The sequence below is a fragment of the Microtus pennsylvanicus genome, chromosome 12 (genome assembly GCF_037038515.1).
Source record: "Microtus pennsylvanicus isolate mMicPen1 chromosome 12, mMicPen1.hap1, whole genome shotgun sequence".
NCBI lineage: Eukaryota > Metazoa > Chordata > Mammalia > Rodentia > Cricetidae > Microtus > Microtus pennsylvanicus.
This window is the reverse complement of record NC_134590.1, coordinates 3,993,429-4,018,757: the sequence shown is the minus strand read 5'-3', so window position 1 is coordinate 4,018,757 and position 25,329 is coordinate 3,993,429. Positions and strand designations below refer to the sequence as shown.

Below are 25,329 nucleotides of genomic sequence, written 5' to 3'. Positions count from 1 at the left end.
GATTAAAAGAACACACAAGGAGACCAGGGTCATTAGAAAGGAGATCAGCCCACAGCCAGTTTATTCAGACTTGAGGAAGTCCTTATCTACCTAACTGCTGCACAAGGACCTCTGCCCAAGCAGGTGGGAAATTACCATATCAACAATGGAGTCAAAGCCCTACAGCTCATCACCAGGTGGGGCAGGGGAAGCACAGGAACTAACAGAATGCTTTGTCAGCTGACCATAAACTGTCCTTGAGATGCACCCCAGGAACAAGGGCAGACCAGGGCCCTACAGATTTTTAACTAATTGATTTCATTAAAACACAACTATTGCCTCAGGGATCAACTTCTATGTAGCTCGGGGTTCACAGGGAAGCCAAGGGGCTGGTGAAGATAAGACCTTTTCTATCTAAGGGGTTAGGAAGAAAGACACTCGCACATTCTGTTGATCATATCCTTCTTTATTCATCAGCCTCTTCTGATGGACTGACTGGGATGAATCTGTTTGTGTGGTCACAGCTGTACAAAAGTGTGTTTATCAATTGTTACATAAAGTATTTCCTCATTCCAAGGTCCCCAAACTTAATCTACATGTCTTTTTGAAGGGAGCATCAAGTGCCTTCAGACTCTAGACTTTCATTAAGCATTGTGTGCAATACAGAAATAATACAAATGCCCCAGCTGTGCATGAGGTGTCCTGTGACCAAGGTCATGGGTGCCCACAAGGCCCCCTCAGTCAAACAATCATTGTCCTCCACATGGAATTTCAGAGTCAAAGTACTTCCAAGAAACATCTGTTTATCCTAATCTCTGTCCCATACATTGATTTTCCTATTCTCCTATGCATACAGGTGACATGTTTTTCATCCCCCTTATAGAATTAAAAGTAAAGTTATCCCAGTATCCCATTTATATTTATGTCTAAGCAACATATTGCAGATCAATAGAGCCTAAGCAGAGAGCAACCATCTCTTCACAGACAACTCCCTTGCCCTTTAGCATGGTGTATACTGTGCTTACACAGAAAGAGTCAGTAATTCTACTGTATATCTATGAAGTCAGTCTCACAAGGAATGCTAAAGGAATCACAAACTGAAGCTTTGTACATAAAAGACAATCAGTCAGCTGTACTTAGATACTCAGGGTGTATACCCATCTATTACTAGTTAGTTGTATCAGGAGAATTGATGGCAGGGATGGCCACATGGACACCAAGACCTGTGTCTGTATCTGATAACTAAAAATAATGAAAAAGAGGCAGCTCCACAGGCACAAGAAATCCAATTAGGTCAAATCAAACCAAATCAAAATGCCCATTGTTTTATTAAGAATGATGCTCTTGGGTGGCCGAGCATATGGTGGGGAAACAGGATAGCAGGGAGCCCATGTAGATCCGAAAACCACGTGTTCCTCCTCTGGGAACACATAACCCAGGGAGGGTTCAGGACCTGGAATGCTGGGATTTGGAGTCCAGACCAAAGCAACTCCCAGGCCAGGTTGGCTGGGATGGATGTCAGGGTGCTGGGGGGCTATGCTCCAAACTTAACATTCTAGACTCTGCATATAGGGATGACAGGAAATTGAAGGCTCTCTTTGGAAAAAGGGCATAGACTCAAATCTGGCTACTTCCTGTGGGCATAGGGCAACAGGGGGAGGGGAGAGCTGGCTGCTGTTGGGTCCAGGTTTGGCAGGTAGTATGGCTGGAAAGACACTTTCCTCACTGTCATCCTGGAGATGCCAGGCATTTGTTTCTTGAGGGAGGTAAGAAGGCAGGTGTCTAGGAGAAAAAAATATATTGTTATTATTGGCTCTAGCTGTGGGAAGAGACACAATAACAGATGAAGCCAGAATTTAGTTGGCAGGTGTCTGTGTCCAGAGGAGCAGGTATCAGTGAAGTCCCAGGAGCTGGTTGGGTGCTTTTGGCATTGTCCTTCCTGGGAGTGCTTTGTAGGTTAGGTCTTTGCTTAGGCAGCAGGAATAACCTGAAAAATATGCTTAAAACTGGAAAATTATAAACCTTGGGTTTTTAGCAGACCTGATTTTAGTGAAGCCATAGACTTTTCCAGGGACCTGTAAGAGAACTGGTAGAATGCTATTAGAATAAATTGAGAACTTTTGAACCTCTGAAGGTTGAAACCTAGTAATCCTGGACTATGAGGCCTGTTAAAGAGTACCTTGAGTTGTCAAATGCCTTAGACAGATCTTGGAGGAATAAATGAGCAAAACCAAGACAAGTTTTGGCCAGCAGGAAACCCCAAGTCCTCTCCTTGTCCTTGGAGAACATCAAGCTTAGAAGCAGTATTTGTCAGTAGCTGTTGAGTGCGAGGGGCCCACAGAGTTTTTTTTGTGTGAGGGGAAGAATGTCTTACCTGGCTAGGCAGATAAGGTGATCAATTCCCTGAGAAAAAGGATTTTTTGCTTTTGTGTGTGTGCTTTGCAAACCCAAAGGAAGCCTGGAAACATAGGTTGTCTGTCTTCTTGGAGGAGCCACAGGATGTCAGTAAAGCTGGCTTGTTTCTGTGTTTTTTTAAAATATGTTTTTGTTTAAATGCCATTGTTCTCAGATCTATAAAGGCACTTGAGAACCAAAAGTCTTTGTCCGGTGTTTTAAACTGGGCATATAAGCTAAATTTTAAAGTTGTTATAATCTGGAAGCACACATAAACAACAAAACTCAAATTCACAACACAAAAACACTGTTACACACATTGTGGCCACATTATTTCAACAGAGAATAGGACAGACTTGGAGACATGTGTCAGCTGCCTCGGCCTTGTAAGAGAGAACAGAAACATAAGGAGAGTTTTAGAGATTTAGAGTGGAAGGACAGGGAGAAAACTGGATTTATTGTCAGTCGAGAAAGTCAGGGCAGCATTGGTTAGAGCACAGACGGCACAGACCAGGGAAACAGCTGTTATTCTTTCTGCAGGGTTGGAGGGTGGAGACGAAACACAAGACACACGGTGGTCCCACGTGGGTGCACTTTAATGGAGGGGCGGTTATGACAGGTGAGGGACGGGGGTGAAGAGACGAAAGGGAAGAGAGAGAGAGCGGCTTGTGGCGACCCCTGTTTTTAAAAGGGAACGCAGGTGTGTCTGGGAGAAATGTCCTGCGCATGTGTGGCTTTCCATTGGGCTGCTGGGATTTGCAGTCCAGAAGGATCCTGTGCATGCGTGGCTTTCCATTGTGCTGGGATTTGTAGTCCAGAAGGATCCTGTGCATGCGTGGCTTTCCATTGTGCTGGTATCCATAGTCCAGGGGAATGCTGGGAACTGTAATCTCCAAAAGGAACAACTTTTCACCCTTTTGGTTTTATTTTAAAAAATTGGGGGGTCTTAAAGGGTAGGGAATGGGGGCGTAGCCCGGTCTTTTATGACTGCTTCCTGCTGGCTTTGGGCGTCGAGGGATCCAGGGAGTGTCTGATTATTCTGACCATGTCTTGTTGATTATGTCCTGTTCGCTGGCATTTTGAGGTGGTTGATTAAAGAAATCGCTTCTGTCTGGCTCCTCCTGAGTAGCTGGGTCATAGTTAAGATGCTGGAAGGCAAAAGTCGCATTAGTAGAGAAAAAAAAATTAAAGGGGAGAGGAGGTTTTGGAGGAGGTTTGGAAAATTAAAGGGGAGATTTGGGGTGGGGGAGTTTTAGGAGGTCTGGGGTTAAGAATGATAAAAAAATTAAATGATACTTATTCCGTTAATGATCCGCTTGTGTTTGCTTTGTTTAGGTGGGTCGAGCTGGCATCTTGGAGCTTAAAGAAAGTGTCTTAAAGGAAATAGATTTTAACCGTGTATTCCTTAACATTTTAGGGGTCACTGCTGCAGTCAGTGACAGACCTGTTATGTCAAGGAACTTTGTTAAGAATCTATTTATTACCTGAACCTTTGACTTGACTCCGTGTTCGATGATGATTTCTGTAACGACAGCTGGATGGTTATTTAGGAATTTAAAGAAGGAAGGGTGTGTTAACACAGGAGGATTAAGTGACGGATGGGACCACTGTTTTCCTTAGACTAGAGTAGAGGGGGCTGAACCTGGTGTCCTTTGGAACTTAAGAGAACAAGGTCCTGTCTGAGTTACCGTGTATGGAGGATTATCTTGAGCTGTGGAGATGAACGGTTTGAGATGTGACAGGTGAATCCAATGAGGAATTCCTTCAAGCTTGGCAGCCGTGGGAGTTAGAAGAATTACTCTGAGGGGACCCTGCCATTTAGGGGAAAGGGGTGAGGGACGTTGGCCTGGAATAATAATACCTTATCTCCCATTTTAACCGGTGGTGGACATGCGTTAGCACATGGTTGAGGTGGTGAGTGATCTGTGAAGTCCCACAGTGGCGCGTAGGTGGAAAAGGAGGGGAGGGAGCAGGTGATCAAGAAGGGGAGAGGTTCCCGATGAGAGGCCGGGGGTCAAAACTGGCCACCTATACATAAGTTCAAAGGGTGAAATGAAAAGGGGGCCCTTTGGGAAAGCCCAAAGCCTGAGAAGAGCCAGAGGCAGAAGTCTTACCCAGTCGAGGTGGAGTTCCTGTGACATCTTAACGAGAGCTTTCTTTAAAGAGCGGTTAGTTCGTTCTACCTTACCTGATGACGGAGGATGGTACAGTATGTGAAAATTCCAGGGGATTCCAAGTGCCCTAGACAGATTTTGAGAAATCTGGGAAGTAAACTCTGGGCCGTTATCTTTTGGCAGATCTGACAGGAGGCTGCTGTAGCTTTTAGGAACCTGATATCCTTAGGTGTGGGTGTTTCAAGGGAATAACAACAGGGGAATGGTGATTAGTGATGGCGGGAGCCTAGAGGGGCTTTGGAAGATTGAGGGGGTGGAGTAGGGCGGGGAGGGGATGGAGAAGGGTCCGAAGAAGCTTCCAGTTGCCTTTGTGATCTGCAGCGGGGGAAAGCCTCCAGCTCCTTGCGGGCCACCTGCTGCGGGAAAAATGGTGTGAAGCGAGGCCCTTGTAGATCTGGAATGGGACCTAGAAGGGGAACGGTTAGGTGACCTGGACGAATATTTATGAGGGACTCTATCAGAGGGGCTAGGTGAAGCCCTTTCAGATCTGGAATGGGACTTTCTTGGGGATCTAGGAAAACGGTTAGGTGACCTGGATGTATATTTATGAGAGACTCTATCGGAGGGGCTAGGCGAAGCCCTTGTAGATCTGGAACGAGACTTTCTTGGGGATCTAGAAAGAAAACGGTTAGGTGACCTGGACAAATATTTACGAGGGACTCCTGGAGACCTAGAAGTGGAATGTTTAGAGGCGTTAGGTGAGTCCTTCCTGTGCCTAGAAGAGACCTTGGAGGAAAGAGGGATGGGTGAGCTGTCGCCGTTGCTCAACTGGGCAGAGCGAGAGAGAGTGGCCCCTCGAGGCCGGGAGGGTTGATGTTTGTCCGTGGGGCCCATGGCAGGAGCAGAGGGTTCCTAGAGGGACAGCATTGATAAGAACATGTGTGCAGGTGAACGGTGAGAAGCAGCGGAGAGTACAATTTTAATGGCCATGTAAAAAAATGCCATAATGTACATCATTTCCTTCCATATAGCGGAACAGTGACAGAAGTTAGCTAATTCCTGTAAAATATTGGGGTCAAAGGATCCTTGAGAAGGCCATCTGAAGTTTCCCTGTAAATTGTATTTTGGCCAAGTCTTAGAACAAAGACGGATGAGTGTAGATAACTTTATGGAGGGAATGAGGGCATGAGGTTTCAGAGCTTCTAACAGCTGCCCCAGGGGGGAGGATGGGGAAACCATTTTAGAAGGCTTAGCACCCATGGCTAGAACCATGGAAATATCTGCAGAAGGCACCCAGAGATGCCACGAACACAGCAGCTCTAATTACAGGCGTCCGAGTGATTAGAGGGCCGTGTTATAGCCTAACTGACCCAAACCTAGCTTCCAACGGGAAACAGGATTCCGGCTAGGAGGGGGCAGTTAAGCCTGGAGGCCGCCTGTTGCAGCCGAGGTGCTCATACTGTAATGAGCCAGTAAAGAAGACAGAAAAAAGATCAGAAAAAAGAGGGGAGAACTGGGAGCTCCGAGTTCCCAGGTGCAGATAAAAAAATCAGGTCCAGTGGAGGGTGGAAGGCCAGGGAGAGGGGAGTGAGGGCAGAAGGCAGGGGAGGGGAAGGGTTAGCACCCGTGCCCAGGACACACCAGAGAAAGCCAGGAGCTCCACCAGCCAACTCCAGGTGCGAGGAGGCGGTACGCCAACCCAGGTAAACTCACGAGTCAGCCGCTGATGGTAGGAGAGGGCCGTGCTGAGATAAATGGAACACGTGGAGTGGTCGCAGATTGTTGGTCCTGACATTGTGCTGGGGAGGCCCCGAGCTCCGGGAGGCACCAAAAACCCAGAGCCAAGGCCTCAGGTGAGGGCACCGGGACAAAAAGGTTCCTGAGTCAGAGGCCACCAAAATATTATTCTTTCTGGAAAATGGAGCGCCCAGCGGGTGCCAGGTCAGAAGCTGATGGGCAAATGAACTCCAGGAACTGGGCACATTGCGTCTTAACTGGGACTTCGCAGGTAGCCCATGCAGACCTGAAAACCATGTGTTCCTCCTCTGGGAGCACACTTAAATACTCTTTAGGAGTGGTCCTGACCATCCCCAGGGAGGGTTCAGGACCTGGCATGCTGGGATTTGGAGTCCAGACCAAAGCAACTCTCAGGCCAGCTTGGCTGGGATGGATGCCAGGGTGCTGGGGGGCTATGCTTCCAACTTCACAATATCTGTTAAACATGAAGAGAATTAAGGCCAGCCTGGCTCCTAAAGAATTCAATTGTTCTTTAATCATTAAGCGAAGCTGTTATCTAAAGCTGTTTCTAAGGTGGAACTCAAAGGTTTTGGCTGAAAAGCATTTTTTATATGTACTTTTATTTTATCAAAGTTCTATATATTATTACCAGTTAGAAAGTACAGCTTAGGGAGTAAGTCATCTTCATAATAATACAAAGATAAAATTGTCCAGAAGAACATGATGTTTTGTAGGGATAAGTCCCTCCCCTTAGGGGGCGTGTCATATCAATCTGTTGATTTCATTGGTTAAGCAATAAAGAAACTGCTTGGCTGGCCCTGATAGGTTAAAACATAGATGGGAGGAGTAAAGAGAACAGAATTCTGGGAGGAAGAGGAAGTGAGCTCAGACTCGACAGCTCTCCTCTTGGGAGCAGACGCCTCAGAAGAGACGCCATGCCCCGCTCCTGGGCAGACACACGTGATGAAGCTCCAACCCAGGATGGATGTAGGCTAGAATCTTCCCGGTAAGTGCACCTAGCTGTGCTACATAGAATATTAGACATGGGCTAGTCCAGGTGCGAGAGTTACCCTAGAAGAGGCTAGATAGAAATGGGCCAAGCAGTGTTTAAATGAATATAGTTTGTGTGTTGTTATTTCGGGCATAAGCTAGCAGGCGGTAGGGGTGCTGGGGATGCAGCCCCACTGCTCTTATTACTACAATGTTTCCAAAGAGAAAAACATTGCCTTACAGGCAGTGGGGGATTTCCCCACACCCAATTCAACCATGCCAGATATCCGGGAAAGATAGCAGCAGCAAGAGAGCAAGCAGGCAAAGGGAAAGCAGAAGCAAAAGACATCCTGGGATCTATGATCTCAGAAGTCCTTGCCTAACTGAGATGATCAAAGGATTTCCTCCTGGTGGGCCAACTCCTGGAACCTCAATCAACACCTGCTGCTCCTCTGACATGGTCTCTGGCATCATGGCCTCTGGAACCCAACCACATGTCTCATTAGAAATAGGTCTTATGTACATTCAGTGTCTAAAATTAACTAACAGGCTTTGTGGTCTGTTATTGCTGGGTTTTTTCAACTTAATTTATAAAGAACTTTTATATGACATTGTCACAAGGGAAATTTCTGCTTAGAAGTAAATGTAACCATTGTTTGCCATGCTATTCTTGTTATTGTTTTAGATATGGTTTGCTTATGTAGCGAGCCTGGCCTTAAATGTGTGCTCTTTCTACCTCACCTCCCAAGTATAGGTATTACAGGACTCTGTCACCATGCCTCATTTTCTTTATTTTAAAAACAAGATACTTGGCAGTTTATACATTTTGGGCCACCAGGCTAGCTTAGAAACAAAATAACTACACAGAATCATATTAATTAAATATCTGTTTGGCCCTTTAGCTCTAGTTTCTTATTGGCTAATTCCTACATCTTAATTTAACCCATTTCTATTAATATGTATATCACCAAGAGGTCGTGCCCTCGAGCAAAGTTTCAATACATCTACCTCTGGCCATTGATCCATGGCATCTCTCTGACTCTGCCTTCTTCCTCCCAGAATTCAGTTCCATCTTCTCTGCCTACCTAAGTTCTGCCCTATCAACAGGCCATGGCAGTTTCTTTATTCATTAACCAATGAAAGCAACACATAGACAGGCCGACCTCCCACACCACATTCACATAAGGCAGAAACAGGGACCACACAGTTGTATTAAGTAGTATATATCCATAAGGGAAGGAGGAATTTGTTAAGACTTAGGTATGGGAAAAGGTCATTTGGCTTGCTGTGTCCATAGGGTAATGGTAGTAGTCAGGACAGTTAGGGACATTTTTCTAATCTGAAATTACACTTGAGTAATTTTATTTTATGCTCAAAGTTTGGTGGGCTGAAGATGTAGCTCAGCTAGAATGCTTGCCTAGCATGCACATATCTGCGTGTGAAGGTGCATGCCTGTAATCTCAGCACTTGAGATAGAAATAGGAGGACCTGAAGTGATGAAGGAAGGTCATTGGTTAACTATAATAAAGAATCTCCTTGGCCCTCATAGGTTAAAACATAGGTGGGAGGAATAAACAGAACAGAATGCTGGGAGGAAGAGGAAGTGAGCTCAGAGGCCATGCTCCCCTCTCCCGGGTACACGTGATGAAGTTCCGACCCAGGATGGACGTAGGCTAGAATCTTCCCGGTAAGCGCCCCTTGGGGTGCTACACACATTATTAGAAATGGGCTAGTCCAGGTGCAAGAGTTAGCCAAGAAGAGGCTAGATATAATGGCCCAAGCAGTGTTTAAAAGAGTACAGTTTGCGTGTTGTTATTTTAAAGCAGCCTGCAGCTCCCACAACACTGGAGAAGTTAAAGGTCACTTTTGGCTTCATAGCTGCTTTGAGGTCAGTCTAGGGTACATGAGAGGGTCTCAAAGAAAAACTGATACATAATTTATGTCTTATTCATGAGTACTGTCCAGAAAAATCAGTTAAATTATTGTCTAACTGTTTCTTACCTTTATCCATTTTTATCCGAAAGCTGGTGAACATAAAGATCTTTCTGAGAGACAGCACCAAGTCACAGAAGAATTAGCCAATATGTATGCTCAGTCCTCCATATACAGTGAAATGAGAACTGAACTGGACTCACTCTTGAGGGAACAGAATGCAGGGAGGAGCTCAGCCTTGGAGATCACGTGTGCCACCCCTTTCTGGCATCAACTCTGGTGGATTATTTGTAGTTCATTTAAAAACTTCAAGGATTTTCGAAGGATGACTATAATTAAGGTAAGCTGATGAGTTATTTTAATTGTATTGTGAAAAACTCACATGTGTCAGTTTACTGCAGGGTCACACTTATCTTCTGCTCCCTTGCTTGAGTTTGTCACCTCCACTTTGTCTGGCATAGAGAAATATTGAATAGAGTAAGTAGACTATGATTGAGTTTTACTTACAGAAAAAGTTTATGGTTATTTTTTATTCATAGAAGCTATAATGACTAACCCAGGTAGGAAATTTAATTCAGGGAATGCAAGGAGTTCAGCACACCTCGGAGCTCCTCACATCTGTCTGCTTTATTTCATCAGTGCATCCAACAAGTTCAAAATTTAGGAATGAGTCAAGGAGTAAAAGGCCTTTTTCCTGATGTAATTTTCCTTGTGAGGGGATGGATGGTAACTGAATAAATATATAAAACTGTAGCCTGTCAGATGAAAGAATGGACTTGGAGAAGGTTTAAGTAGAGAAAGGGTGGATATGACTGGAGAGGGAAAGGACGGTTGATCTGTGGTTGAAATCATGTGATGAGGAGACAGGGCCATAGAACAGCTCTGAGGGAGCCTGAACATCGACTGCCTGAGATGAGCCCATTGCAGAGTGCTGTTCCCTCATCAGGAGTCCAGAGTGTGAAAGCAGTAGCTACTCAAAGAGTGCAGCTCACACACACAGTAACTGGACTGAACAATGCTCTTCCCTGTCAGCCAACTGGAACTGGAAGGAGGTGAAGTTCTACTTTTCTTTAAACTGACTCTGTAATAAGGATCATCAGATCACCATGCTTTAAGGTTTTTTGTTATTTAACATAAATGTCACACAGAAGTGTCGTTCTTCCAGCTCATTGGGCCATCACTTGTTCAGTTATATTTCTTTCCTGATGATGGTGATTCTGCTGTGTTAGTGTTTGATCTTGGGCCTTAGCCATTAGTGAGCAAACACTCTACCGTGAACCTACATCTGTGTCCGCATCCAACCGGCACTTACAGTCATTTCTGCTCGAGTGCATTGTCATTTCATTCTCAGGCATTTAGTTTCTGTCTAATATTGAAAGATTGTATGCTGTTAGCTGTAATAAAACACCACTTATTTCTTAACATGTGTGATGTCCTTTTCATATTTCAATGTTTCTTCCTTCCCTGTGTATGTGAATATTCTGACCATTTGATTTATACTGGTCTTTCAATTTTACTTGAGGACTTATGTCATAAAAAAGACATTTTTATGTCCATTCTTTTTGAAAAAAAAAAAGATTCTATACGAATGGAAAACAGTGAGTTACATTCATCAAATTGGGTTACTCCTTGTTCAACAGTTAGTCAATGTAATGGGGTAAGAAGTGTGTGTGTGTGTGTGTGTGTGTGTGTGTGTGTGTGTGTGTGTGTGTGTACTAGGAACTGAAACTAATTTTAATATTTGTTATTTATTTTTTATGTATGGGTGTTTTGCTTGCATGTATAAATTCTCATGATGTGCATGTCCATGGATGCCAAAAGACAACATCAGATCCTCTGGAACTGGAGTTACATAAAATGCTTAGGGGCCATTTGGGTGCTGGGAACTGAATCTCAGGTCATCTACAAGAACAGCAAGTGCTCTTGTAGTAGGAGATGCTGGCCTGCTTTTTGTCCTGCCCGGCTCCTGTACTGCTAGCTTTATACCAGAAATAACAACACACAAACTGTATTCTTTTAAACACTGCTTGGCCCATTAGCTCTAGCCCTTACTGGCTAATTCTGATATCCCGATCAACCCATCTCTAATAAACTGTGTAGCACCGGTCTTACCGGGAAAGATTCAGCATGTCTGACCTGGCGGCTTGCTTCATCGCGTGCGTCTGCCCGGGAGAGGGGAGTATGGTCTCTCTCCAGAGAGCAGAGCTGTCGAGTCTGAGCTCACTTCCTCTTCCTCCCAGCATTACTGTTCTGTTTACTCCACCCACCTATGTTCTAACCAATAAAATGGGCCAAGGCAGTTTCTTTATTAGCCAATGACCTTCCACCATCATGCTCTAACTACTGAGCCTTATCTCCAAGTTCTGAAGTTTTCATTTCTGATTTACCAAGTTCCGTGGTAGGATGCTTTCCCTTGGATCATAGTATTTTACTTTTAAAACATTATCCAAGGAATATTAGTAAGAATATTTCAAATAAGTTACAGTATCATGTAGCCTTACTCCTTTGCTAATGGAAGCACCTTTGAAAGTCATTTTAATCCAAAACCAAAGCAGTGCAGGCTCCTTGTGGTGGTCAGCACAGACTGGGTAAATGAAGGTAGACGGGAATCTGGAGGAGCTGGCTGTGTAGGTGAGACTTGAGCCCAGGCTGCGCTGACTGAGGCTGATGGAGTGGCAGTGACAGAGATGGTGGGCAATGGGAGACTGTGGTGACCCAGAGGACGCTGTATGATCGCTGTGGTGACAGCAATAGTGCTGATTCCCACACAGCACAGACTTCCCTGAGGTGACACAGGTGAGAACCAGCTCACCCCTTCTTAGCACACAAAATCCCATTGCTAGGAACTGTGTTGTGAGCCATTTTAAATTTTGTTGTTTGGTTTACACTTGAGGGGATTAACATTACTGTATGTTGTGAGGACACTGAGCTGTCCCTCTGGCCTGGGTGCACTTGTTTCTAACTGTAAGAGTAAAGAAAGCCTGAATTCCCTTGAGCCACTTGAAGTAGAAAGCTGCACATGTTCACTGGCACCAGAGCTGAGACCCCAGTTTAGTGACTTTCTATCACTTACTTGGGTTATTTTTTTCCCGGAGCTCTGCAGGCACCTGCATTCTCTCCCACTCTGTGTCATCCAGGTTTTAGTTCCTGAACTGAGCCCTTCGGAGCAGTCTATTGACATGTGTGTTGTATGTTCTTCCAGGGACTCTGGCCATAATAGAGTGTTTATATCACTGGAGAGATATAATTAGTAAATATATATTCCAAAATAGTGAAGAATGTGAAGAATACTTTCTACTCCTATTTGTAATTTTCCCGTTTTCTTTTTGAAAGGCATTTATCATATTCATACTGACTGTGTCTATGCGTATCACTTTACATGTCCTAAGAAATGACTGTTCTGAAGTCCACACCAGGTAAGCAAATGAGAAAATGCTGTCACTTTGTTCAAACCTATATAAATCCATGAAAAATTTAATTCATGACAAGAACAGAGTAAACATTTTACCATGTGATAGAGTGTGTTTGAAGACTGAGTGAAGAACTCACTTTTTCACATACGTTTGTGTAGATAGTAGGAAACTCCACACACCACACATCCCATTTTGCCTGTTTTAGTGTATGGAGTTGTTCCATGTTAGTTGTGTAGACAGTACGAAACCCCACACACAACACATCACATTTTATATGTTTTAGTGTATGGAGCCAAGCTTTGAGTGTGCGAGAACATCTCTTTGAGTCCTGGAGGTTTGCTCTTTAGGTAGAAAGCTAGAGCTGTCCAATCATAGCCCACTGTGTTAACTGTTTGAGGAGCTGCTGTCCTGTCTCCAACTCCACTGTACACTTTTATATCCTCACCAGCACAACACAAGGGCTCCAATATGTGCACATGCTCACCCACACTTGTGTTCTTTCTTGTGTAGAATAAGCTATTTAATAAAAAATAATCACCATTCCTTGGATGCCTTATGAAGTATCTCTGTCACTGTTCTTCCCCCATCTCCCTCATCTTGTACCGTCTAGTTCTCACCCTCCCACACCTTGTTCCCTTTTCCTCCCCTTCTGACTTCCCTTCTCCCCCCCCCCCACACTCACGCTCCCAATTTTCTTAGGAGATCTTGTCTCCCAATTTTCCCCTCCCAGGAGGACCTATCTATGTTTCCCTTAGGGATCTCCTTGTTATTTAGCTTCTCTGGGGTCATGGACTATAGGCTCCTTATTCTTTGCTTTACAGTTAATATTTACCTATGAGTGGGTACATACAATGCTCTTTTTTTCTGGGTCTGTGTTACCTCACTCAGGATGGTTTCTTCTAGTCATATATTTGCATGCAAATTTCAAGATGTCGTTGCTTTTTACTGCTGAGTAGTACTTCATTGTGTAAATGTACCACATTTTCTTTATCCATTCTTTGGTTGAGGAGCATCTAGATTAATTCCAGGTTCTGGCTATTACAAATAATGCTGCTAAAAGAATAGCTGAACAAGTGTTCTTGTAATATGGTTGAGAAGCCTTTGGGGGCAAAAAATACTCAATAAAATAAAGACAAATCAAATCCCCAAGAACATGAAAAAAATCATTCATTGTGGTCAACTTGGCTTCATTCCAGAGATGAAGGAATGTTTCAATGTATAAAAATCTATCAATGTAATCCACTATATAAATAAACTGAAAGAAAAAATCCATATGATCTTCTCATTAGATTCTGAAAAAGCATATGACAAAATCCCACATCTCTTCATGATAAAGGACTTGGAGAGAGCAGAGATACAAGGAGCTTATCTAAACATAATAAAAGCAATACATATCAAGCTGACACCCAATATCAAATTAAATGCAGAGGAACTCAAAGCGATTTCACCAAAATCAGGAACAAGACAAGGCTGTCCACTATCTCCATATCTATTCAACATAATTCTTGAAGCTCTAGCTAGAGTAATAAGACAATAAAAGGAGATCAAGGAGATACAAATTGGAAAGGACAAAGTCAAGCTTTCGCTATTCACAGATGATATGATAGAATACATAAGTGATCCCCAAAATTCTACCAGGGAACTCCTACAGCTGATAAACACCTTCAGCAATGTGATAGGATACAAGATCAACTAAAAAAATCAGTAGCCCTTTTATGCACAAATGATAAAGAAGCTCAGAAAGAAATCAGAGAAACATCACCAATCACAATAGCCACGAATAACATAAAATATCTTGGGGTAACACTAATCAAACAAGTGAAAACCTGTTTGGCAAGAACTTTAAATCTTTAAAGAAGATATCAGAAAATGGAACGATCTACCATGCTCTTGGATAAGTAGGATCAACATAATAAAAATGGCAATTCTATCAAAAGCTATCTACAGATTGAATGCAATCCCCATCAAAATCCCAACACAATTCTTCACAGACCTTGAAAGAACAACACTCAACTTTATATGGAAAAACAACAACCCAGGATAGCCAAACAATTCTGTACAATAAAGGAACTTCTGGAGGCATCACCATCCCTGACTTCAAGCTCTATTATAGAGCTACATTAATGAAAACAGCTTGGTATTGGCATATAATAAAACAGATTGAGTAATGGAATCAAATTGAAGAACCAGATGTTAATCCACACACCTATGAACACCTGATTTTTGATAAAGAAGCTAAAATTATACAGTGGAAAAGAAAGCATTTAAAACTTTTTAGTGACTACAGCATGTTCCAAACATAGTTTCTTATCAGGATGACAATTTTCAAAATTTTCACTGTAATTAATGTGTGACATACCAGTTTGCTCAACTGGGCTGCCTTCTTGACTCCCATAGCCTCAGGATACCTCCCAATGGCCAGAGAGGCTTACCATGGAAGCTCTGTTGACTTGGTGTTTGTGTGTGTGCCTGTGTGTAGTGTTATGTACAAGTTTGTGTCAGACGGACTCATGTTTATGTGGGTGTATACACATGAGCATGTTGGTGAGTATGCATGTGTCTGCATGTGGCGATCAGAGGTTGATACCATGTTTTCCTTGATGTCCCTCTTCTTCCTTTTCAAGGCAGGTTCCTCACTGACCTGGTGCTCATTGATTTGACTTGGCTGTGCTGGCTGATGAGCTCCAAGTGTCAACCTCTGTACCTTTCATGCCTGGGGTTACAGATGAGAAGTACTGTGCCTGTGGATTTTTCAATGTGTTCTAGGCATTGGAACTCAGGTCCTCATGACTTCATGACAGACACTTTGCTGAATGGGCCAACTTCATACCTCCACAAAATGTTTTAATGTGTGGAAAATACTGACTGATTTTGAAGAAAAGAATAAACATGAAAATCAGTTCTATAAATTGTCTTCTGTGTGAACTAGAAGTTAGTCTGCAGTGAGATGACTGCTGCAGCTGTTTCCAGTCTGTCCGCTTCACCTTCCCTGAAGAACAAGATCTGATTTGTGCCCATGTAGATGGCACATCTTAAACCAGAACAGCAAGACAACAAGACAGGCAGTGTAGACACTCACAGGAAGCATTCAGATATGAACTCTGTAAAACTTGATGTGGAAATATTCTTGGAAAATGCAGGCATAAAGAAGAGCTTTATTAACTGTTCCTTCATATTCTTTCTAGAAATTGTGAAATGCTCTTAATTTTTATTTTTTTATTCCCCTCTTCCACTATTGTATAAGAAGCTGGAGTGTGTGACAATGGCCTTTGTGTGTGGTTTATCTTAGTCATTCTGATTAGTGATTGATTTTTTTTTGGTTTGTGTGCCAGTTAGTTTATTGCCAACTTGGTCCAGCCCAAGTCATGTGGGAAGAAGTAATCTTTATTAAGAAATACATCTATCAGGTTGACTTGTAAGCAAGTCTGTGAGACATTTTCTTGATTAATACTGGATGTGGGAGGGGCCAGTCTACTGGAAACAGTGCAACTTCTGGGCAGGTGTTTCTCAATTGTATAAGCAAGCAGTTTGAGCAAGTCATGAGGAACAAACCAGTAAAGAGAAACCCTGTGTGGTCCCCATTTCCATCCCAGTCTCCAAGATCCTGCCTTGAATTCCTGTCTGACTTTCCTAGGGGGATGGACTGTGACCTGTGATGTGTGTGCCAGATCAATATCATTCTCCCCAAATCGCTGTTGATGAGGGTATTCATTGCAGCAGCACAAACCTAAGCAGAACAGCTCAAAAACACTTCCTCAATATCATTTAATAAAGCTATTAGATTATTTGCAGATTCAATATCAATATTTTTTATCACCAATGTTCAGGAGGCAGAGATACTTCTCATGTTTGGATCCAGCATAGCCTTCATACTTTATCTAACTGTATAACTAGGATCTGGGTTCGAATTTTGTGTCATATGAACTCCTTTGGCTCCACAGCATTATGGGGCTGAGGTGGCAGTCATGAAGGAGAAGGCATTAATAGAAATAATTGGATAAAGACAATTATTCTGCACACATTTACATGCATGTTTAAAATCATTTACTCAAAATTCATGTAAAAACGGATGTTCATTGGAGCACTATACACAATAACAAAATTAAGGGGTCTAAGTGTCTGCTAATACATAAACGGTAATGAATATGTGACCCAGAATGCTGCATTTCTTCAAAAGGTGAATTTGTAGCAATATAGAAAGAATTGAAAATTTGAGGAATATCATGCAAAATAAAAATAGTCCAATGCCAGAAAGGCAAATATGTTTCCCTGACATGCAGATTGTAAAGAAATTGACCTCCTGGCAGCAAAGTACACGTTGTCAGGACAGTGAGGAATGAGGAGACACAGATGCGCTAAGAGTATAAAAATCTGTTAAACAGCATAAATAGGATTTTATTCCTTTTAGATAAATTGCACAGCAAATTTAATCTAGCAGATATTAGTAGACATTTCAAAGTTTCTTAGAATACATTTCTAACGTGTTACTGTAAAATGATGTATAATTGTAGTGATGGACATCACCCTATTTAGCTTGATATAATTATTTCACAAAATTTTTCATGAATCGTATTAGTTTCATACCTTAATTGTGTTGCTATAGATTATCGATCTACAATTATAATATTCAAAATGTGAGGGAGAAAGTAGATGTGGCATATATGGTTAAGTATAGCCAGGGCCATAAAGTTCCTTTCCTAAACTCTTGGATTTGTTGATAAAAATATATGAAAGCAAACAATATGGGAATTGAGGACAATTTAGTGGAGACAGAGATGGAGAATGCGCCGAACACCAGGGAATGTGTGTGTGGGAATGGAAGAGTGGAGAGAGCAGGTTGTGCATTTAGTAGAGTGGAGCCTTGAAGGCAAGACTGGCTCATTAGGAGAGGAGGAGAATCCCAGGTGCTCTGGGATGTGGTTGGTCACGTGGTGCACAGGTCGGCTAGGCTGTGGTTGGTCATGTGGTGCACAGGTCCTCTGGGCTGTGGTTGGTCACGTGGTGCTCAGGCCCTTTGCTCTTGTTTGGTCATTAAAGACAGGGCCACAGTTGTGACCTCACAGGCCTAGAACTTGTCATGTAACCTAGCCTGGCCTCAGTCTGCAGCCATCCTCATGCCTCTACTTCCCAAGTTTTCTGAGTTTGAAGATTTTGCTTCCTGCTCTTCTCACAGTCTTACCCATTCTTAGCTTGTTGTTTCTTTCCTTTTCTTTTCTTTTGAAATGTGGCCTTTCCTAGATTGTTAAGTGGAATTATTCTTTGATGTAGGAGGAAACTTGTCTCTAATAATGCTCACCCTCATCTGAGCTGATATGTAACCACCACCGTGTACCTAGATAAAGATTCACTGACCTCTGACTTTAGTTGAAAAGGAGTAGCAGTCTGTTAGGACCCAGTCATGCCATCTGTCTTAGAGGAACCTGATGTGTGTGTCCAGGAAACAGGTAACTGAAGAGGACCTTTTGCTCCCCCTCCTCCTGCTTACCATCCCCTATCACATGATCACAGATTATTTCTTCACAAATAAGCATGATTGAATTCCTTTTTTGAGCTCTTGGAAACCATACAGGAAGTTGGTTGGCCTGTTTTGGGGTAATCGTTGGGGATCTAAAGATGGTTTTACAGTGGATGTCTATATGTCTGTAGTTAGCTGTTGAGTGGGGATTCCCCACTGTTTCATGTTTTCATTCCTACTGTTCTACAAAATCAAAGTGACCAAATGAAAATGAAAATTCTTTGGAGTATTATTCATCTTGTTGTTTCTCTCTTTATACATTGGGAATGATGCTTATGAATTTTGTTAGTTAAATTAAAATCATGGATTGGGCTGCCAAGTAACTACCATAGAATCAGTGGATTAAAAATCAAATGGAGCTGATCTATTGGGAGCTTACCAAGGACAGCTGGACTGTGACTGAAAAAGCATAGGATAAAACCGGACTCTCTGAACATGGCGAACAATGAGGGCTGATGAAAAGCTAAGGACAATAGCATGGGGTTTTGATCCTACGTAATGTGCTGGCTTTGTGGGAGCCTAGCCAGTTTGGATGTTCACCTTCCTAGATATGGACGGAGGGGGGAGGACCTAGGACTTACCACAGGGCAGGGAACCCTGACTGCTCTTTGGACTGGAGAGGGAGGGGGAGAGGAGTGGGGGGAGGGGGAGAAGGGTGGGAGGAAGGGGAGAAGGGTGGGAGGAGGGGGAGGGAAATGGGAGGCTGGGAGGAGGCGGAAACTTGTTTTTTTTCCTTTTCTCAACAAAAAAAAAATCAAATGTATCTCCACACTGCAGTGTTAGAGCATGAGGGGAGGATTCTCTCTCAGCCTGTTCCTGTCTGGCCACCTTCTCTCAGACGTCTTGTGGCAGACCCTGCAATGCTATCTTTTCCCATGATGAGGACACAGATGGCATTATGGGGTTCCACTCTCAGGATTTTATCTATAACCAATTAATTCCTAAATTATATACTCTAGGATGATTACATTAAAGGTTATTGTCAAATTCTTGGATTTTAAAGGACCTACTTTGATGAACAGACACTGCTTTGGAGACAGAGAGGAAAATAATTCATGGGACTCATACACCCTAACCTTTTAATGCAGAACAGTTCTAAATACTTACTGTATTTTTAAGTGTATGAGTGTTTGCCTACATGTACGTCTGTGTAAAATTAGTGTGCTTGAGCCCTGTGTCTATCAGGAAGATGCACTGATTCCTGTTCTAGTTTCAGTTATTATTGCTATGAATAAACAGATGACCAAAAGGCAAGTTGGGGAAGAAAGGGTTTGTTTAGCTTGTATTTCCAAATTGCAATCCATCATTGAAGGAAGTCAAAACAGAAGGAACTCAAAGTAGGCAGGAATCTGCAGAGGCCACAATGGTTCCTGCTTCCTGACTTGCTCCCCATAGCTTGCTTAACCTGCTTTCTTTTACAACCCAAGACCACCAGCTCAAGGATGTAGCCTCCACAATGGGTTGGGCCCTCCCTGATCCATCAGTAATGAAGAAAATGACTTGACTGGATCTTCTGGAGGCTTTTCTCAATTGAGGTTCCTCCTTTTAGATAACCCTGGCTTAGGTCACATTGACATAAAACTCGCTGGCATGGAATTCCCTTGAACTCAAGTCACAGATGATTGTGATCCACCATGTAAGTGCTGCCAACCAAACCCAGGTCCTTTGCGAAAGCAACAAGCACTCTTTACTGCTGAGCGATCTCTCCAGTACTGTTTTCTTTTTCAAAGAACAGATATGTGTAATATTATTTATTCTACAGAACAAGGTGTATTGGAAAGAACCCATCCTAATGTTGAATTTACTATTGCTTTTGCATCCATTCTCTCCTGGCAGAGCCTACTTGCTCTTCTTGCTCACAGTCTTCCAGTGTATTATAAGTGTGACTGCAGGAGAGGTTCTCATGATTGACAGGGATCACTTTCCGTAAGTAACCTCTGCTCCAGAAGCAGGCATCAGGGGTTGTTGGTCAAACTAATTACATTCATAGTTGGGCTTAAAAATGTTATGTTATCAATTACCAGCAATTTCCCCTTTTCTTAATTACTTAGTTGAACATAAACAAATGATGAAATTTTGTTTTTACAATGTGGTACCATGAATTTTGAAGTATGTAAAGAGTTTTATAATATTAATTGAAAAATGGATGGAAAATCAAGAGCAGAGGTTTATGCTGCTCAGAGAAAGTCTCAAAATTGGGGTGAGACCACTCGATCCCAGTGCTGCAGACAACACAGTATAGGGGACTGAACATGACAGAAAATTCACCAATCCCCTTCCAAAGAAAGATGTCAGGGGTTTCATTGAGCTTGGGTGTAGTGGGTTCAGCAGCACATTGGAGCTGGAGAGGGACAGCTGCACAGGAATCAGGGTCCTCTTCATCATGGAGGGCTGGAAAGAGCCAGAGAGCAGCCTAATATAGAACTGTTTATAACCGTGTTTTTCAAACATGGAAGAACCTTTTCCTGGTGGTCTATGCTTAAAATTTCCTGCTCTCAAAGATGGCCAAGTACATCCCAAGGAGAGAAGTCTTCAGAGAGGAGCTGAGGGCTTCGGTTAGTTGGTAGAGTGCTGGCTCTGTGTGTGAAACCCTGTGTTAGATTCACAGTACCACAAAACCTGATCAGAGCTGTATTTCTGTAATCCCAGAATTTGCCAGGTTAGAGGCAGAAAGTTACCCAGTCTTGGGTATGTATGGAACTTAAGCCAGCCTGGACTGGTGATTGTGTATCAAAAACAAAACAAAACAAAAAACAAAAACCAGAGATGCACTGAAGACACTGAGAGGGGAAGAGCTTGGGATTTGGAGGGCAAGACAGGGAGAGGAGAGGGTTAGGTTTGGCATCTTGTAAAGATTCATGGTTGTAAAGAGAGATTATTGGAGGAATACATCTCTCCTAAAGTTAGAGTAGCAGAAGAGAAGGATGTGGTGTCCTTAAGATGCACTGTGACCTTAGAGTGACAGTGTCGTCTTCTTCCTAAGAACTGGTTTGAGAGAAGTCTCCATGACCACTATCTGAGGTGAGGTATGAATGATCTGCTCCTCAGGGAGCCAGCTTCAGAGGGCAGAGACTCTGGGGAAAGTGGGCACATTGAGCTGTTTCCCTGGAGATGCTGTTGTGTGCACAGAGTGGACAAAACAGGGGAGAGTTCTCTGGTGGGCAGAATCATACTGAGAATATCAGAAAGCTATTGACCTAGAGTGGCTTGTCCCTAAGATGGGGACATGTGTTGGAGTCAGCATGGAGTATAGAGGAGACTGTCCTGTTAGGCTGCCTGTGGTAGCAAAAGTCAGTATAACCAGCGTACTCCCTGTGCCTTCTGGACTAATCTAAGGATATATAATGTGATCTTTGTCTCTGTAGACATGAGTATACCAGTGGTTATTACAGAACTTCATCGTATTTCCTTGGGAAATTGCTTGGTGAGCTGGTACCCAGGAGGTTTTTGCCAAGGATTATATTAACTGTTATAGTATTCATCATAGCAGGTAAGTGACAAGGCAAGAAAATGTGTCTTTACTCTTGGGGAAACATGTTTTGGTTTGTACAACTGTAGCGAGTCTAAAATAGAAGATCATAAGTAGAACAGCACATCTCCACTGTGTGCCATCAAAACAAGAGTTCATCGTTAAGAAATTCTTCAAGACTTGTTCACAAAATAGTATAAAAGCCATTTATGAAACTGTGCTTTTACTAGAGATTCTGTTCACTATAATGAGTGTGGAAATAGCTACACATTTGAGACAGTGCCAATGGAGCAAGGTCAGTTATTAGATATCTCTGCGAAGGTACTTTAAAAGATTTATTTTTTTATTTCATTTATTTCTTTGCCGTGTGTGTGTGTGTGTGTGTGTGTGCGTGTACTAAGTTGATCCAGTGCCTAGAGAGGCCAGAGAAGGACATCAGATCCCCTGCAACTGGAGTTACAGAATAGGAACTGCCATGTAGGTGCTGAGATTGGAATCCAGGGCCTTGCAGTAATGGCACATGCTCTTAATCAGTGAGCCATCTCTCTACCGCAGCTATGTATTTTTCCTATTTTTTGTATAAGTGTCTGTATATGTAAATACAATATAGAAAAGTGGATAATATCTCACACATATGTATGTTGGAGGAGGGTGCCACTTGTTGATTCCTGGTTGCTTAGCCTGAAAATAATCACACAGAAACTGTATTAATTAAATCACTACTTGGCCCATTAGCTCTAGCATATTATTGGCCCACTCTTACATATTAATTTAACCCATTACTATTAATCTGTATATGACCACAAGGTCGTGGCATACCAGCAAATTTTTGGCACATCTGTCTCCGCAGTTGGCTCCATGGCGTCTCTCTGACTCTGACTCATTTCTCCCAGCATTCATTTTAGTTTTCCCCACCTAGCTCTCTTCTTTTGCCCTATCACAGCCCAAGACAGTTTCTTTATTCATTAACCAATAAAAGCAACACATAGAGAGAAGGACCCCTCAGCACACCATATTTATATGTGAAAAAGCACTTAAATGTATAAAATGTGTTATGCTAAGGTTTGTTGACAATATGTAATATAAAATGTTATTTTAAATATGTGCACAGTTTCATTTGTGCATCATGGATAGGCTCCACCCTAGATTAATTTGTTCAGAATTTATACTTTTCACTCCCCCTCACACACTCATAAAGACAAACAGACATGCACACTCATTCACACATGCACATATATGCACATACACTCTCTCACAAACATAGACTTTCAAAAATAAGCACTGATAAAGATTATACATTTTTTACCAGAGATTTCTTATTCAAAACCAGTTATTCAGGTTGTGGGATAGTTATGGGAAATGTGCTTATCTTGCAAATTAGACATCCTGAATTTTATCCTCAAAATTCACTTGGAAGAGAGAAACACTCCAGAAAGATGTCCTTCAACTCCATATGCACACAATGGCAACGCACACCATGGCATTGCACACCACGGCACATGCACACCACGGCACATGCACACCATGACACACACACACCACAGCACATGCACACCATGACACACACACACCACGGCACATGCACACCATAGCACATGCTCACCACGGCACATATACAGGGTGTCTCTACAGACCACGATGAAGAATAAGTCAGCCACACAGACTGGCTCTGGCTGAGGAGGGGAAGTGCGTCCCTTGCCACCCAGCCCCTGGGGTCTGGGAGACAATCAGATGCAGCCAGGAGTCGAGTCAAGCAGGAACTCATTGTCTTACAACATGAAACTTATAAAGCAAAACCCCACAAATCACAGAAGAAGTGGGAGGGAAATTAGCCAATCACATCAGCAGTCATGTCTGCATGAGCTGAGGCTCCCATAGCCCCTAATGGGGATCACGAAGGCATCAGGCACTTTACGTCACCTTACCCCATCTCTAACGCCAAACATCATTCGATAAATAAGTAAGATCTCCTCCCTTGCTCCTCTTCAGTGCCATCTTGGCTGGGAGTATTCTTAACGGGCTTGCAACGTCGCTGCTTTTTAATTTCGTGCCCCTTTCTAACTGTTACGCTTTTGGCATAGCTGTCACGCTTTTCGCTTAGCTCTTAACTCTTTTGGAGCCAACTGCACATTTTTCTAAATGTCACTATTTTGTGCTAACTTGTCCACTCCAACCTGCTATATGCTCATACTCGATTAAGCACACACATGCACACCATGGCAACCATACCACAAATTCATTTTGCACACCATGATAGTAATAACATTAACTTTGTAAACAATTAGGCATGAAACCCAGCTTTCCAAGTTCTAACTTGTGTCCTTGTGACTATTATAAAACACATGATTGTTTGTGGCTCAGCCTTAGCTCCATAAAGATTACAAATCAGGTAGTGAAACCCATCTCCTTCTTCCATAGCAGTTACCTGGGGATTTCCTAGGGAAAACTAAAGTTGAAGGCAAGCCCCTGTCTTCCAGATATTAAAGCCACTTCATGGTTGTTTAACCCTTGCCTTAGTTAGGATTTTAGTGCTGTGACAAACACCATGACCAGAATCAACTTGTGGAGGAAAGGGTTTATTTCATCTTACAGTTCAATGTCCTTTAAGAAGGGAAGTCAGGGCAGGAACCTAGGGGCAGGGAGTGAAGCAGAGTCCATGGAGGAGTGCTGCTTACTGGCTCCTAATGGCTTCCCCAGTCTGCCTCCTTATTGAACCCAGGACCTCCTGCCCAGGGATGGCATCATAAACAGATGTCTAAGACATCACACATAAAACATTCATCAAGAAAATGTCCCCACAAGCTTGCCTACTTGACAATCTTATGGAAGCATTTTCTTGGTGAGGTTCCCTCTTCCCAAAGAACTCTAGGTTATGTTAAATTTACAAAAACCAACTGACACAGTCCTGATACCAATTTTATTACTAATGCAATTATAAAAAACACAGAGGAGCTGGGCGGTGGTGGCGCACGCCTTTAATTGCAGCACTCGGGAGGCATAGGCAGGAGGATCTCTGAGATCGAGGCCAGCCTGGTCTACAAGAGCTAGTTCCAGGACAGGAACCAAAAGCTATGGAGAAACCCTGTCTCGAAAATCCAAAATAAATAAATACATACATACATACAGAGGAAAGTGGACATGAACATGTTCTATTGCTGATTCTTCTGTGAAAACTGTAATTAAATTTGGGCCACTTGTGTAGTCTGTAGTTTTCCATAGCACGAGCCTGTACATTGCTCATAATCTTATATAGAGGAGAGCATGTGTTATATGTAAAGATATTTTGTGACAAAATAAAAATAAAGTGATATGATGAGGCTGGAGAGAGGTTCATTGGTTAAGAGCATGTGCTGCTCCTCCAAAGTCCCCAAATTTTGTTCCCAGCATCCACATGATCAGGTCACAGTTAGAGATGTAGAGGATTTGGGTGGCCGTGACAGTTACTAATATTGTTGATTATTAAAGCGTTGTTTGAAATATGTACAATTTTCTTGACATGGAGTGATGAACTGACCATATTTTTTTCTTTCAAAGGAGTACACAAGGATGTGAAGGGTTTCTTCGCTATGATATTTACCATCATGATGTTGACTTGTTCCACCAGTTCCCTAATGCTGTCTCCAGGAGCAGGGCAGATTGCAACAGGTGTACCTACAAAATTCCTTGTGACCGTCTACTTTGTGATCATGCTGGTGAGTGTGAATTGTGTTTTTCTGAGAGGAAGAATTTCCTTATGTTCTTTCTTGCACAGGTAACCTGCTTGACTCATCAGGACTTTGAACAGAG

At 42.8% G+C, this 25,329-nt stretch overlaps 1 protein-coding gene across 1 annotated transcript in view; it reads left to right on the top strand.

Moving 5' to 3' along the window:
* The window catches only part of LOC142832687 (ATP-binding cassette sub-family G member 3-like), a 98,632-nt gene that overhangs the window by 61,879 nt on the left and 11,424 nt on the right, over positions 1-25,329 (top strand). Inside the window, exons 9-13 of the mRNA XM_075943372.1 lie at positions 9,239-9,486; positions 12,480-12,562; positions 19,911-20,000; positions 21,440-21,564; positions 25,078-25,235. Coding sequence (XP_075799487.1) covers positions 9,239-9,486; positions 12,480-12,562; positions 19,911-20,000; positions 21,440-21,564; positions 25,078-25,235 — 704 coding nt within the window. The remainder of the gene's footprint in view (positions 1-9,238; positions 9,487-12,479; positions 12,563-19,910; positions 20,001-21,439; positions 21,565-25,077; positions 25,236-25,329) is intronic.